This window comes from Vespa crabro, chromosome 21 (assembly GCF_910589235.1).
Source record: "Vespa crabro chromosome 21, iyVesCrab1.2, whole genome shotgun sequence".
NCBI lineage: Eukaryota > Metazoa > Arthropoda > Insecta > Hymenoptera > Vespidae > Vespa > Vespa crabro.
The window spans coordinates 1,209,850-1,225,861 of record NC_060975.1 but is presented as its reverse complement, the minus strand read 5'-3'; the positions used below and the strand labels follow the sequence as shown (position 1 = coordinate 1,225,861).

At 29.0% G+C, this 16,012-nt stretch overlaps 3 protein-coding genes, 1 long non-coding RNA gene and 1 other non-coding gene across 16 annotated transcripts in view; 3 read left to right on the top strand and 2 right to left on the bottom strand.

The window, feature by feature from the left end:
• LOC124431482 (RNA-binding protein 25) overlaps window positions 1-4,213 on the bottom strand; it is a 60,093-nt gene extending 55,880 nt beyond the window's left edge. The window contains exon 1 of the mRNA XM_046979453.1: window positions 4,102-4,213. The gene's annotated coding sequence lies outside the window, so the exon portion shown is untranslated. The remainder of the gene's footprint in view (window positions 1-4,101) is intronic.
• Window positions 4,214-4,630: 417 nt separating this feature from the next.
• On the top strand, window positions 4,631-7,627 carry LOC124431486 (nucleoporin p58/p45-like). 8 transcript variants are annotated; one of them, XM_046979467.1, is made up of 9 exons: window positions 4,632-4,860; window positions 4,980-5,296; window positions 5,374-5,581; window positions 5,662-6,035; window positions 6,113-6,337; window positions 6,407-6,481; window positions 6,609-6,631; window positions 6,805-6,837; window positions 7,435-7,627. In XM_046979467.1, the coding sequence occupies exons 1-7, from the start codon at window positions 4,790-4,792 to the stop codon at window positions 6,623-6,625; spliced, it is 1,287 nt and encodes a 428-aa protein (XP_046835423.1). In that variant the 5' UTR covers window positions 4,632-4,789; the 3' UTR covers window positions 6,626-6,631; window positions 6,805-6,837; window positions 7,435-7,627. The 8 variants fall into 8 exon arrangements, 7 of the variants coding, with proteins under 7 accessions (XP_046835419.1, XP_046835423.1, XP_046835421.1 ...); XM_046979465.1 differs by having other exon boundaries at window positions 6,805-7,627; XR_006944018.1 differs by having other exon boundaries at window positions 4,633-4,860; window positions 6,609-7,366.
• On the bottom strand, window positions 7,241-11,013 carry LOC124431483 (protein FAM114A2). 4 transcript variants are annotated; one of them, XM_046979459.1, is made up of 5 exons: window positions 9,525-10,785; window positions 8,839-9,437; window positions 8,454-8,777; window positions 8,232-8,309; window positions 7,241-7,580 (listed from the first exon to the last, which is right to left on the bottom strand). In XM_046979459.1, the coding sequence occupies exons 1-4, from the start codon at window positions 10,537-10,539 to the stop codon at window positions 8,235-8,237; spliced, it is 2,013 nt and encodes a 670-aa protein (XP_046835415.1). In that variant the 5' UTR covers window positions 10,540-10,785; the 3' UTR covers window positions 7,241-7,580; window positions 8,232-8,234. The 4 variants fall into 4 exon arrangements, with proteins under 4 accessions (XP_046835415.1, XP_046835413.1, XP_046835414.1 ...); XM_046979457.1 differs by lacking the exon at window positions 7,241-7,580 and adding an exon at window positions 7,641-7,950; XM_046979458.1 differs by lacking the exon at window positions 7,241-7,580 and adding an exon at window positions 10,862-11,013 and having other exon boundaries at window positions 8,140-8,309; window positions 9,525-10,654.
• Window positions 11,014-11,397: 384 nt separating this feature from the next.
• LOC124431381 lies at window positions 11,398-13,916 on the top strand. 2 transcript variants are annotated; one of them, XR_006943981.1, is made up of 5 exons: window positions 11,398-11,632; window positions 11,721-11,812; window positions 12,051-12,714; window positions 12,832-13,097; window positions 13,418-13,916. It is a non-coding gene; the product is annotated as an uncharacterized LOC124431381 (long non-coding RNA). The 2 variants fall into 2 exon arrangements; XR_006943980.1 differs by having other exon boundaries at window positions 11,721-12,714.
• A 1,218-nt stretch (window positions 13,917-15,134) lies between these two features.
• Window positions 15,135-15,297, top strand: LOC124431598. Its single transcript, XR_006944046.1, has one exon. It is a non-coding gene; the product is annotated as a U1 spliceosomal RNA (small nuclear RNA).
• The last annotated feature ends 715 nt before the right edge of the window (window positions 15,298-16,012 follow it).

Genomic DNA, 16,012 nt, shown 5'->3' with positions numbered 1-16,012 from the left:
TATGATGATGATGATGATGATGATGATAATAATGAATGTTAATAAGCGATTTGGAAAAATGTCGAACATCTTAGAATTATTTCTAATTGCCAAGTCTTTTCCAAGTACCCAGATTATTAGAGTGTATGTAGCGAAAAGAATGATGAGCTCGAATTACAAAAAATAGTTTAATAAATAAATGTCTTTGTTGTATACTTCGGTAGAATTCCGGTGCTAAATAAAATTAATTAATTATAGGCTCGTTTACACACGTGTATACTCCAATTGTCATATAAATACATACTATTTTGGCCGATGTTTATAGGGGGAAAAAAAAAAAAAAAAAAAAAAAAAAAAACAAGGAGAAATGTTTTATCTGAATTAATGATCTCAAAGGTGTGAATCAAATGGATCCTAAACTGGCCTAACAATTAATGATTATTTAATTATTTGTGAATGTGAAAAAAATTCAATGGAATATACCATACGATATTATAATTGGCCTTAGAGTTGGAGTGTTAATTATATGTAAAAATGGAGTTGACAACGACCAAAATTTCTTTTTATTATTTTATTATTTATTTTTTTTTTTTTTTCTTTATATATTCATGAAAATCTTTGTTTTTAACACGTGATCTCTCTCTCTAACACCATATATATCGCACGATTTATTATTAAATTATAAAGAACACTGCAATTCTAATTTCTAAAAAACGTGTGTGATAAAAAGAAGCAAGAAAAAAATGAATAAATTGAGTGCAAAGGTAATAGTAGATAATTAAAGCATATATTATAAGAGTGGCCTAAAAGAGAGCGAATATGAATTTATAAAAATTCAATAATTCGATTATATAGATCTAAATTATAATGAAGAAAATTTTTAAAAAAGTATATGCTTTAATCTACTTTCATAATTGATTCATGTAAAATACATACATACATATATATATGTATGTATATGTATATGAATTATCAAAAGACATTTAATTATTAACATAATATGAATAAATAATAAACAATATTATAATTGGAGCTAGACGTTTTAAATTAAAAAGTTAAAGTTGCAAAAACAAAAAAAGAAATAATCATAGGCTCGTTCCACCGAAGTGTACAGCTGTTTTATTGCATATACACACAAAATATATACATAAGAGCATGCAAACACAGACACACATATTACACATAGAGAGGAGCAGAAGTATGAAACTTTAATCCAGTAACAGATAATACGATTTTTAAACAAAGTAACAAAAATACGATAATAGATCTGATTCTTTCGTTTCGCTATTGTAAAAGCTGACCTTTAGTGCCATGAATTAAATCGCGATTGAAGATGATGTTACTGAGAATAATGAGGAGGAAGAAGAGGGCGGAAGATTCATAAAAAAAGAAAAAAAAAAAAAAGAAAAAAAAACAAAAGGGGGAGAAAGTAATAAACAAATAAAATGAGAGCGATTTTTAATATTACAATCGCACCCACCAATCTGTCATGGTATAATATTTTCTAATGACGATTTTTCTTTTTCTAACGAGCGAAAGAAAATGAAGAAAAGATATACTATATATTTTACATATTGCATATAGTATCGAGCGACGATATTGTACGTAGATTCTCGATAATTCATTACAACAACAAAAAAATGAATAATAAAATAATAATAATAATAATAATAATATTAATAATAACAATAATAATAATAATAATAATAATAATAATAATAATAATAATAATAATAATAACGATCCAACTGACAGAGAAGAAAAGTCGACGTTGTTCGTTTTTCTCGAAAATATTAAAAAACAACAAAAAATGAAAAAAAAAAAAACATTCTTTGGCAGACGTAATTTATTAAGATTCGTAAATAATATTAAGAGAAAAAAGTGAGAGAGAGAGAGAGAGAGAGGGATAAAAAAAAAATAAATAAATATAAAAAAGAGGTGGGCGTGAAAGGCAGAAAAAGAAAAGAAATTAAATAAATAAATAAATGAATAATTAAAAGAACGCGTGCATTTGCTGGATATAATCCTCGACAAATTATCTTAACGTTCGAACGGATTTAAACATTTTAGGAAAGAACAAATTCTGTATGTAATTATACGTCGAAGAAAATATAAAAAAAAAAAAAAAAAGAAGAAAAAAGAACTAAAAGAAGAAAACAAAAACAAAAAAAAAAATTACGAAAAGAAAAAAGAAAAGGTATTTATTCTATTTCGCGAAGCGAAAGAAGGAAACGAGAGGAGATGAAAATTCGATATAAAGAAGCAAAAAAAAAGTTAATATTTATACAGCTTGCGTTTTCGCACACACGTACATATGTATGCGTACGAATGTTTATTTGTATGCGCTTTAATTAAACCCCGTTATTTTTATTTGCAGTTTTACGACGACGTTCAATAACGTATAAAATGCAGAGAGCACGCAGTGATATATATATTACAGACGTCGATATATATACGCTGTATATATACGTGGTGTATATATATGAAAAATTTATATATATATCGTCTACATACGACGGTGACGTGCGAATTAAAATTATTTCTATAAATCTCCTTTTTCAAAATTATTTTCAATATGCAGTGATAATTAAGAAAAAAAAAAAACAATACTGCATCGTTATTATTCGTCAATCGAAAGGAAAGTTAGAGATAGATAGAGGGGGGAGGGAAAGAGAAAGAGAGAATGAGAGAGAGAGAGAGAGAGAGAGAGAGAAGGAAAATAATTTGTTGGAAAAAAATCGAAACTTAAACGTAAAAATATTATAAGCCTATATCGTTGGTATTAATATTAGCACGGCATTGTTGATATCTTTACATCCAATTGAATATTTAGAATAATCGCACGGCATCGCAAAAGTACCTAGGAATAATATATTCTTTAATATATATGAGAGAGAGAGAGAGAGAGAGAGAGAGAGAGAAATGAACCCCATAAAAAAAGGACACAAGTACATAAAAAAAAAAAAAAAAACAGGACATGCATAAACATATAACATACATTAATATTAATACATACATAAAATTCGCGCACACGCTGTCTCATTGTATTTGTATGATAGAGAGAATAATATTGTCGTATCAATCATATTTCGTGATCACCGGAGCGACTCATTTTACTCTGTAAAAATGTTTTACAGCGTAAACATTATACCGGGTGTCTTCTAAAACTGCGTAAAAATCTTTCCTGCTTTTTGTTTCTTTCAAACGGGATCGTATTATACGCTTTTATTTCTTGGGGTACGATAAAGGAAAGAAAAAAAAGAAAGAAATGAAAAAGCATAATGAAAGAGAGAAAGGAAAGAGAAAGAGTTATGTGCGAGACGTGTTGAATGAAAGTGATTTATAATGGTTTGTACTGTAGATTGTATAATATAAACAAGTTGGAAACGATTTTATTAGTGGTCAGAGAGCCCGGAATGTTACAATAATGTATAAGTCAAAAAAAAAAAAAAAAAAAAAAAAAATCCATCGGATATAATCTGGCGAAATTCTTTTCGAAAAGAATAAAGAAAAGAGGAATAGAAAGAAATAAAAAGAAAGAGAGAGAGAGAGAGAGAGAAAGAGAGAGCTCTTTTAGTCTTGTTCAACACACGACTGTGATCATTTTAGAAACGCCCACGTACGAACTCAACGCCACGTACGAAATCGAACCAGCAATCAACTTTGTGATAGTCTACTATGTACCGATCTGGTAAACTTCGTTGAAATAACCCCATTTCCTATAGATAAGCTGTATAATTAATTAGAACTTTGTCACGTACACGCAAGAAAGAAAAAAAAAAAAAAAGGAAAAGAAAAAAAAAACATATTTAATACATTTAAAGATGATAATATGAAATTGTGTTGTCCCCTGATTTGTATCACGTAGGCACGTTTAATAATAAATCGAAATATTATCTATATTTTTTTATATTATCGTATGTCTCCCTTACGTTTAATCAACTCTTAACGGTATACTATATATATATATATATATATAAAATTGTGTACATACATGTACATATATATGTATATATATGTATCTAACTAATTATAATTATTATAAATCGTTTTTTTCTCTTTCAAATCATTGTATATAATGTCGAAGAAAGGTAGATAGGTATATTAGATTATTTTAATTACCTCTAATTATGATGAAAACATTAACTTGTAACTGCTTTATAATTTGTTGTATCTAACTGCGTAATAATGGCGTCCAGGACAAACCGCCAAAAGATCTGATGATCGTTCGCTTCTGTAATCGTTGTTACGTTTATTTTACTTTTTTTATACTTCATTGAGACTAGTATTATGCATTTATTTATTATATAGAAATATTATGTGGGATAATCTTTTTATACCTTTTACAATCGGGAGAAGAAAAAATTAAAATCATTCACCTGTATGTTTTCCGTACGTATTAAACGACTCAACTGATTCTCGAATTGAAAATAGTTCCTTGATAAAATTGTATTATTGCGCAAAAGAAAAAAGCTGATTGGCTCTTTGCAAACTTTCGCGAATAACAAGCAAAAATATAGATAATAATCATATTATTTTGAAATTATTGTAATCGTATTGTTTCCATATATACAAATAATTTATTATAATTAATCCTTTCTTTAAAATCGCTGATAATACGTATTTAGTGTGTAGTAACATTTAAAATTTTATTTCTATGAATTTCCTGTAGAGGGCAATACTGTAGATTAATGAAAGCACACATGTTTTCAAAGAATTCAAACTACTCAAAGTGACAAAGTGTTTTATATTATAGATTTATAAGAAAGATTAATTATTTATACATTATATGTAAGTTTAATATTTTAAAATGTCTTCGTTTACATTTGGAACGCCTACTATAACGTCGAGCAGTTCAGGTTTTGGATTAGGAACTCAGAGGTATATGATTTAATTAACCTCTTAATATTATAACCTTTTTTTACATTGAAATTCTTATGTATTATCATATAAATTAATGATATTACAATTTATATCGGTGATGATGTTGGCTTAAATAGCACGTCCTTTACTTCAACGACTCCAGCAACCGGGTTAACATTTGGAGCATCAACTCCAGCTACTACTACTGGCCTAAACTTTGGTTTTGGGGCAACACCAGCAACTTCTGCACCTAGTCAACCAGCTACCACTTTGTTAGGAACTGGAACAGCTACAACAACGGCAGCACCTAATCTATTTTCAACTCCAACCACTTCTGCCCCTTTATTTACAGGGCGTAATTTTGGAACACCTGCTCAAAATACAACATTAAAGGGACCTTTAAATACCACACCTGCAACGGGAGGTTTAATGTTTGGGAATCCTACCAGTACACGTAATATTGCATAATAAATTAGGGCATAATAATTAAACAAAAAATAACTGTACTTTATTGGCGAATAATATTTACAGCATCCTTGTTTGGTTCTATTAGTAGTGGTGGTTTAGCTGGTACAAAATTAACAACCACTACGACTACAACCTCGACCACAAGTAGAGGATTAGGTGGATTAGATGTTTCTGTTAATAATAAAGGTCTTTCCCAAGGAAGCAATAGTCCAACAGCTGCAAAGGAAAATTTATTACCAAATGAACTGATGCAAACCATAGATAAATTCAAGTAATTAGAAATGAATTATCTGATTGATTATATTATTATAGGGAAATATGTATAACCTTAAATTTTTCTATTTTAATCAGAGAATTTGTAAAAACCCAGAAGGTTTTATCTTCTGATATAGCAAGGGGTTCTGCAAGACCATTAAACCGTTGTGCAGAGGATACTGCATCATTAATGGAAATTTTAACTACATTAGCGGGATCCGTTCAACGAGATCGTGCTTTTGCCGATAAGTTAAAACAAGATACGGCAAAGGCATTACAAAATGCGGAAATAGCTCAGAGAACAAACGACACACCACCTGGCTTGCAATATGAAAATAATGCGCCGCTTTTATTTTTCATGGAATTAACTGAAAATTTTGAACACGACTTAATGTTATTTAGATCTCAAATTGAAACAACAGAAAAACATATACAAACTATGATGACACCAAAGACCTTAACTCCGCAAGGTATAATAATATTTATTAATAGTTTAAAAATAACATTGATTATAATACAAGATAAAAATCATACAATTACTTTGTAGAATTAACTATGGCTATGAGTAAACTTCATGAGTCTTTAGTTGCTGTTGCTGGAAAATTACAAGGTGTACATTCAAAAGTACAACAACAAAAGGAACAATATTTAAATTTTAGAAAATACGTGTTAAAAGATAATACAAATGTTTTTGATGATGTTAAAACAAATGAAAAATCATTGCGAAATACTATAGGGAGAATTACTAGTGGGCCAACACCTTTTAGTCCAGGTTAGAATGTCATTTCTATAATAAGAAATACGTATTATATTAGAAATTTTAATGATTTAATTTTAATAGGCAATAGAAGTTTCCTATCTTCAACAGCATTGAATTCTACTCAAGCAACCAGTTATGACGCGCGAAATCCTCTAGGTAACTAATTAAATGATTGATTTATAATATATTGCAATACTAATTTAATTTCACGCTAAAGACAAACTCCCAAGACAACGTGTGTTCTCGTTGTTACAACTTTCCCATAAACATGTCCTACCTTCAGGTCTTGCGTGGATCTAGTGTAAGGTAGAAATTACTAACATTTAACGTCCTTATTAAGTACTGTAGAAGTAATGTATAAAAGACATGAATCTGCTCTGTGATTTGTCTTATTTATATATGATACATATATATATATATTTTTTTTGTTTGTTTCTACATATTATTTTTATTATTTGATTTTAATTTTGCGTTTGCAGGGGAAAAGTAGAGGCTGTATTTTAGTTATTGAGGTATTGAATTTTACTTTCTTTTTTGTGTTATAAACTATGGGAAAAATTATGGAGCTTTTCTATTTAATATTTTGGGAGCAAACTTGTGTTTGTCAAATATAAAATATTATATTTGGGTATATATATATATATTAACTAAATGAAAGAAATGAAAAGTTTTGTCTTTTGCTTCTTAAGGAATGGCTGTGTATTTTATGTATGCTTTGAGTGCTCCTGCTTTATCATCGAAGTTGATATAATAATACTTGCATTATTCAAGAAGTGGTGGTAAAATTTGTATGTAAAGATAATATTTCTGCTAGTATCTTTTAGCTAGCAGAATCTTTAGCGTAAGTGCAACTATGGGTAAGATGTAGTTTATGTCATTCAGGAATTATTCAAGTCTAGGAAAAAATTGTAGTAGTTACATTAGCAATTTTTGCTGATTATTTCTATTACATATCAATTATGGATTAAAGCTGCAGATAATGTGTAACACTCATTAATGATTCTATGAATTCATGGAAAACATCCGTCAGCTTCAACTAATGTACGTGCATTTAAGTTTACCATGATCTTTCAATGAATTCATTTTCATTAGTAATTATGTTGTTGCAGTTTGGGGTAGTACAACACCAGTCCCTTCTGCTATAAATGCAACCATAGATTCGTCTGTCAAACCACCAACAGCAAGCTTGAACTTCAACGCGCCGACAAATCTTACTGCACCTTTGTCAACAATTGAATCAAATTCGAGTTTCCAACTGCAGAAACCACCGATCGGAAATAAAAGAGGGAAACATTAATTTTACTTTTTTATTTTTTCTTTTTTATTTTCATAGTTCATAAAAATATTAAATATAAGATAAATTTTCAGATATCTTTTTCATTATTGGAATATGAGTTTCATACATGATTATCTTTGTTAATAATGAATACAAAGTGCATAAGAAGATCTAAAAAATAATATACATATTTATAAACCATCACCTTAATGCTGATTGATATATCAAATAATTGAAATAGATATTTTATATAAATTCTCATTATATCATATTTACAATTAAAAATCAATGCTTAAATACGAATCTGCATTGATTTATTTAAACAAATCATTATCACAAGATAATCATCCTGAAAATGAAAATATTTTTATTGCTTTTTAATGTAATATATAAGAATAACTCATTACTACTTATTAATCATTAATAGGTTAAACACAATGCAATTTATAAAGTTAGAAAATTAGATGGAAAAAAAAAAAAAAAAGGATCAAATTTAGAATTCACAAATGAATTCATAATTTTGATCCATGTTATTTGATAAAATCATTACATTAATTTATTGATCCTTTGAGTACTTTATAGTTCTCTTTTATTACATATTTTTTATTTAGTAACAAATACTGCATTTACCATTTAAAGAGCACCAACTTGTAAAATTGGAATTAGTAATTTAAAAGCATCTTGAATGTACGAACTTGCATTCTCAGCCTGAACGAATAAAAAATAAATATTAATAATGATAATATAAAATTAAGTATTTTATAATAAATAAGTGAATAAATAAATAAATAAATAAATAAATATATACATATATGTATATATATGTATAGATATACACATGTACACACTTACTTCAAAAAAGACTGTTGTTATATTAGCATTAATATCGTCTGCACTGTTAGACATTTTAATAAATTCTTTTAATACGTCGGAGAAATGTGTAGCTAATAAACTAATTTCATCTGTTAAGATATGTGTTAGACGAACAAGTGCTTCTGCTTCACTTGCGGTACTACGTCTTTCTTTAATTAAAAGTAATTCTGCAGTTTTATGAAACCTTTCCATACTAACTGCAGTAAACTTTGCTATAGTAGAAATAGCACATTGAAAGATCTCCAGATTTGTATGAGACATGGGAGAGATAACAAATGAACTAGATCTAACTTCTTTCCAAATCTACAAAAGATATTCTTACTAAGTAAATAACAATTTTTATATTATAATAATATATACTTACATCTTCGAGTTTTTCATATGTAATAATAATTTCTAATTCCTGGCAAGCATCAGCCAAACGACTTTTGAGATCTTTTTTATTTTCTGATTTATTTTCTTCATCATCCAAGTCACATAATTCTTTAACTTCTTCTAATGTTTCTTGCAGAGAAATCAAATCTTCTGCATCAAGATTTATCAGACACCCTTGAATCTTTATATTGCACTGCTTTGACAACATTTCTAATGCTTCTAGATGAACCAGGCCTTGATAATCATCAAACAAAGATTCAAAATGGATCTTCCTTGCCAATTGTTTCTCTTCGATCGTTTTTTCTTCAGATTCAGCTTTATCTTTTGCTTCTCTAAGTATTTGAGATAAATTTGGCTTATTTTCTTCTGGCATAAAAAATGCTCTCTTTTTTTTTAAACCAGGATCACCTTCTTGCAAAACTTCCATGGTCTTTTTACCTATCGCTTCTAAAGTATCCAAACCACCGCTCATAACTTTGCTACCAGTTGATTCAACTAGTTTTGTAATGGATGAAACTCCAAGTAGAAAACTACTTAAACCAAAAGATCCTTGCGATAAACTAGATACATTTTCTGTAAGCTCTTTTTCTATAAACACAAATATACATTAGAAATTTATTAACTTATAATATAATACGTGTGATATAAAAGTAATGTAATAATAATATATAGTACCAGGAATTATAACTTCTTCTTCCTGCGTAGTATCTTGTATCATTTGTAACTGTGAGTTATCCGGTACATTTATTGTCTCTTCCAAAAGCGATAATCCTTGACTAACATGAGTTGTCAAAGTAGATACTCCAGCAGTAGCGGTGTTAATCAAGGAACTTACGCCCCAACTACCCCAATTGGCCCACAAAGAATTTTCAGTATCTTTATCGTCTATGGATAATCTATCTAATACTGGTTGTATTTTTTGTTCCGTTAGATCTTCAACTAATTCTATATTATTACCAATTTTTTCCCATCCTTGAGGTTTAAATATCTCTTTAAATTTTTTATTTGATTTCAGTTCTTCAGGCATATCAACTTCTGAAAGATCTGCATTAGAAGATATATCAGGGGCAACATCTATCTCCATTATAGATTCTTTAGAGATTACATTCTTCGTAGATATATTTTCTTTTACATTATCAATCGTACTAGATGTAATTTCAGACTCTTTTTCTATCTTTGTTCCTAGCTTTCGAGCACCAAGTTTTCTAGAACCATCACTTGATTTTTTAGCTCTAATCAATCTTTCCTCTTTAGTACCAATGGCTCTCATACTTTTAGAAATAACTTCGGTAGAATTTTCTTGATTAATAGTAGAAGTTTCTAATTTATTGTCTTTGACTATTGTCGTTTCTGTTGCTGTTGCTGTCGAGGGAACAATTTCTTGAATTTTTTCAGTAGATACTTTACTTTCTTCATCGTTACACTCTTTAGTAGATATATCCTTTAAGGTAATAAGCTTTTCCTCATCGCTAGCAACTTCTCCTCGAAAGGAACGGAATCTAGGCTTCTCATAAATTAATATATTTTTTCTTGGTAACTGTGGAATGCATTCGGTATCGTCGTCCGATTCAGAATCAACGACCGATTGCATACCAGACCACCTCGTATCTTCTACGTTAGTTTTCGAAGTTACATTATGAGCCAATTCCTCGTCAGCACTCTCAAAATCATCACTTTCTGACGTTGCCATATTAATTTTTCATCGAGACATTTACTATTTATTTTTCATATATCCTCTTAATTTGATCTGTCGTTAGATATCACATACTCGTCACAGCAGAGACACACACACACGTGCACGTATACTGAAATGCAATATTTAAGTTTTTAATTGATCACGTGGACAAATGAAAATTTTCATAAATATCTATATAGAGGATCATAAAACGCGAAATAACGTCTTCGTGGCAGTAACAAGTTCATTAAATTCAACTGCGCATGCGAGAAGGAAATTATTCAAGCACCATTAGAGCCAATGAGAAAAATAGTTCGTTCATTTAACATATTCTTACCTATTTCATATTTTGTTAGTTTCGTTAATTGTCCTTTAACATATTGATTAATATATTTATTTATAAATAGTACATAAAAAGTAGAAAATAATTGGTTTTTCTTTCTTTCTTGTCCTTTTTTCTTTTTTTTTTCTCCCCAAAATTGTACAATTAAATATTTTTCGTATCGTATGAAGTTAATATTAAGGTTAGTCTTCAATCAGCCAATCAACAACGTCTTCCTCGCGCATTAATACCAATTACATACTTTCTCGAACTATTTTCACTTTGATGATTTATATTATAAGAAAAAGAAAATTTATCACAATAAACTTTTATACCATCTCTTAATTATCCTTATTATTAACAATAGCAAAGAAATATTACACGTATTATTACTTTTGATATTAATTATCGTCGAAAATGATTCATTATAGAAAAGTATTAATGAAACGTTGGTATTACATCGTTGGGCGCATGCGTGCGCGCTCGTCTTTTGTTTCGGCTTCCCGCCGTTCGTTGTTGCCGTGCAATTCATCAAGCGGGACAATGTACTCGACAAGTTTAACAAATTTACAAATGATTATCTCATTTTTGTATTGTTTTCTCTTTTCGCAATTATAAATATGATTGAACTATTGTTAGAGACGGTGATTTATCTGTATTCATATGTTATATTCTAATTTACGTGTAATCCAATGATCATCATTGCGACTGTTTCGTTCTTCAGAATCTAATTCGGGAAATTTTCCATTCAACGTTTAAAAAATATTCGAAAAAAAAAAAAGGAATGTACGTTAAACTTATTCTCTTTTATTTGAATATAAAATCAAATCAAAAATAGAATATTTTTTTTTAATTACATTTATTTCTTTTATAGAAAAAAACTTGCCACTTGAAATCAGGGATGGCGATAGCAGATTCGAGACCCTACGATCAAATATCTTTTACATCGAAAATTTTTAATCAAAGGTAAATTATTTTCTTTTAACTGATTATTTTAATAATTATCGTTGGATACATCATAAGTATATAGTGGAATTAATCGATTCTACACTTTATTATATTCCACGTAAATTGAATTTCTTATATTGAGTCATACAACGATCGATAATCAATTAAAAAGGAAACATTCGAATATAATTAGTAAGAAATTTGCATTCGATTGTTATAGTTCCATTAATTTCACAAATATTATTATTTTGATTAGAGTTAGACCGAAGATAAGATAATATAACGAAAAACCCCAATGAGGAACGAGATGGCGTAGATAGAAATGAATGCAGTTTTAAACGGAAACCATTGGACCATGTCAATATCGTTATAGACTAACTGTGAAACCTCTTGGGACAGTTAGAATAGAGTAAATTAATTGCCGTCGTCGTCGTTGTTGTATGCGTCGTCGTCATCGTCATCCTCGTCGTTTGCGTCCTCGGTGCCAGATTGTCTTCAATCTTTGAAATGCTTCTGTGTGTTAGCAATATGGAAGAGGTACATTACAAACACTGCTTGTTCTGACAGAAGCAAGATTAATCAACGATACCAACGATCCGGTTGTTCCGAGTTGAGCAAGAATTCAATTCGACTTGTCTTGTCTTTGTCACTGTCTCTTTCTCTTTCTCTTTCTCCCTCTCTTTCTCCCTCTCTTTCTCTTCCTCTTCTTCCTCAACCTCTACTCACTCACTTCCTCTCTCTCTCTCTCTCTCGTTTACACCTCGCATTCACACGCAAGGGAGATAACTCTTCCCACCAACCTTCTATTTTCTCCTCGACGAATCCTTTACGAGCTACCAACGAATTTACTCAGAACTATCCAACAATGGCACGCAAAATTCAAATTGCTTTGGAGCAATTTGTTCGGAGTAAATACATGAGTATGATTTTGAAATAATATGAATAAATTATATTAATATATTATTACGAACAGACGAGAATTTTTGATATATATATATATATATATATATATATATATATATATTTTTTTTTTTTAGTTGAACGAGTAAGAAGGAGATTCGTGAATAAGAATATTCAGAGAATAATGGTGAAGAAAGAATGCGTTTGTTTAACGATGTGGCTTTAGTAGACGAATCTCTGGTTAAATATATGAATAAGGGAGAGAGATTAGTTTCATGAAATATCGTATGTAATTTCGACTAGGAAGATGTCCTTGGTAAGCCTGCCACTTCGTGTTACAACTTAATGAGATCTCTCCAAAGGAAGCACCTGTCTTTTTCATTTCGCGACAATGTATATATATGTACGTATAATCTTTTCCATCGTTTCTCCGTTAACAGTGAGCAATACTTTGAAATTATTTCCTCTTTATTACTCGTGAGAAAACATTAAAGTTTTCATCCAAGGCACGTTAACTTTTTTCATTGTTAATTATTAGAAATTTTTGGAAACAATTTTCGCTTGGAAATTATTGTATAAAATTATTTCAATTAAATAATTCATAACTTTACTTTTATTTTTGTTGTTGTAACAGATATACGAAAGAGTTTCAAAGTTTTATTGTATATTTGAAATGAAATTTTGGAAGTAAAATCGCGTGATATTAATAAAATTAACTTTTAGGAATATACATATCCATATACATAGACGATGCAATTACGAGGATGAGAAGAAAGTAGAGAATAACGAGCAACTTTTTCCACCACACATACAACGTCAGGAAATTACTATTAGTATTATTATTATGATTTTGAAAGCATGTAGAAAATTTATGAAACTATTTCGTACGATAGGCGAGTATCAAAGGACAAACGAATTTTCTCTTAACTCTTTAATCGACATTTTGATTATCGATTCCCGTGTTATCTCTCTTAATGATCGTTAGTCAACGTGTACGTACATATGTACGTTGATCGATCGAAGTAACGAAGCATGGCATTTAGAGTTCGTTAAAATTTAACGATTCCAATGTGTGGAATGATAGGGAACTTTCATAAGTCATTTTTCATACCTCGTTTTACTTTATGTTGACAAGGACATTTTGCTTAGCTATAATAAACGCTGTAATAAATAATACTTTTGATTATTTTATAATTATTCAAATAATCTATAAGTACACGGAATATACTAAACTACCATTTTAATAATAGTACAATCTAATATTACATTCGCGTAATATTAGATATCTCGTAACACGTATTACATATAAATTAATTTTAATATAATTTATCCTATTTGATGAGTAATGATTGTTAATTGTTTCGTAAATAAAACTATAGAAAAAATTGCAAAATGAAACAAATTACTCTTGAACAATGAGAAATTAGAATTGCGAAATAACAGCATGACGGGTTAGAGGAGGAAGGGAAAAGTAAGATTATATCGTTTGTGATTATGAAGTACTCTGAAACTTTTGCAATATCTGCCTTACAAACCAGCTTCTTAGAATATTGTCCTATGTTAGTTTGTAACTTTTTCTTTCTTTCTTCCTTTCTTTCTTTTTTCTTTTACTTTTCCTTTTTCTTTTTCCTTTCTAATAACTTTTTCTTTCCTCTATACATATACTTATAAATATATAAATATATATATGTATATATAAGATAAAAAAGTATATATATACACATTTTTCACTGAGTATACACATTTATATCAAATATATCAAGGAAATATTGCTCTAAACTCCCATGACATTCCACATTTTCATTGTCTACTAGATGATAATTGGACGTATACTCATGGGAATAACATTTATTTATTCGACAAAAAGAAATTAACTCGTATAATTATCAATGGACATTACTACGCTTGGCTCTCTTTCTTTCTTTTTCTTTCTCTTTTGTGTTCTCTTTCTCCAAATATTATTAAAAATGTAACACTTGGAACATACTTAATCCGATGAAACGTTACGCCTATTATATTCATATATAATTAATTCATATGTAATTTAATTTCTTTAGATGTACATACGTACACATACATATGAACACATAGATATATCATTATATATATAATAATGAAAAACATCGTTGGCAATTTTTGTTTTAATATTCTAATGTACTTTATTGTTTAATTAAATAATCTAATAATAATAATAATAATAATAATAATAATAGTCACTTCATAAAGGATTTTATAATTATGTTACATCACATATGTATGATGTGCATATGTGAATATGTGTATATATATATATATATGTATGTATATATATCATTTGCTCGTGATACATTAGTTGTTAGTACTAGAAACCGTCGCTAGTTTACGCATAGGGGTTTGATGTTTCCCGCTTGCGATACGGCACTGGTACGATTTTATCTATGTTGCAGGGACGGCAAAAAGCATACTTACCTGGCGCAGAGGTTACCGTGATCACAAAGGCGGTTCCTCCAGGGTGAGGCTCTTCCATTGCACTTCGGTTGAGCTGACCCTTGCGAATATCCCTAATGCGGATATCTCGGGCGTAAAATTTTTGATAGTTGGGACTGCGTTCGCGCTATCCCAAATAAATTTATTTTCAAAAATTAATTTCTTATTACGATAATATATATATATATATATATATATATATATATATATATATATTTATTAAACATCGTTCAGAAGGAAGAAAACGAAAAAAATATTGGACTTTATATTAATTTGCCAGTTTAGTCTTTTTATTTTATTTTTTATGTAAATTAAGAGGAAAGGCTAATGAAAAGATCTCTCTGATTTTCTATTCATATTATATTTTATATCCTTTCTTGTTTAAAAGACAAGTATTATATATTATAATAATATTTCTCTATTTTGATGCATTTTAAGAAAATAGAAATAAATAAACAAATTGATAATAATTATATCCTTATGAAATTTTTCAAACGGGGACTTATTTACCGCTTTTAACCGAGAAAGGGAAATGATCGATTCTGATTGGTGGATTTATTTACATATTACGCTTTTACGTATTTACATTCTTATGTCTTCCTAATAGGGAAGTAATGACATTTTCTATTCAATGGTTATCAGTTCGACACGTATTTCATATCGTTCTCATTCATTTCAGGTAATTAATATATTTTTCTAACGTGGATTCTCTTTAAGTATATATCAGTCGATTCCTAAAAGTGTGTTTTCTATGATATATTATTCGTGATTCGTGACAACGGTACTGAAAAAGAGATATCAATGAAAATAAAAGTGGTGATCGTATATTGTTTTTTCTTTTTTTTTTTTCAT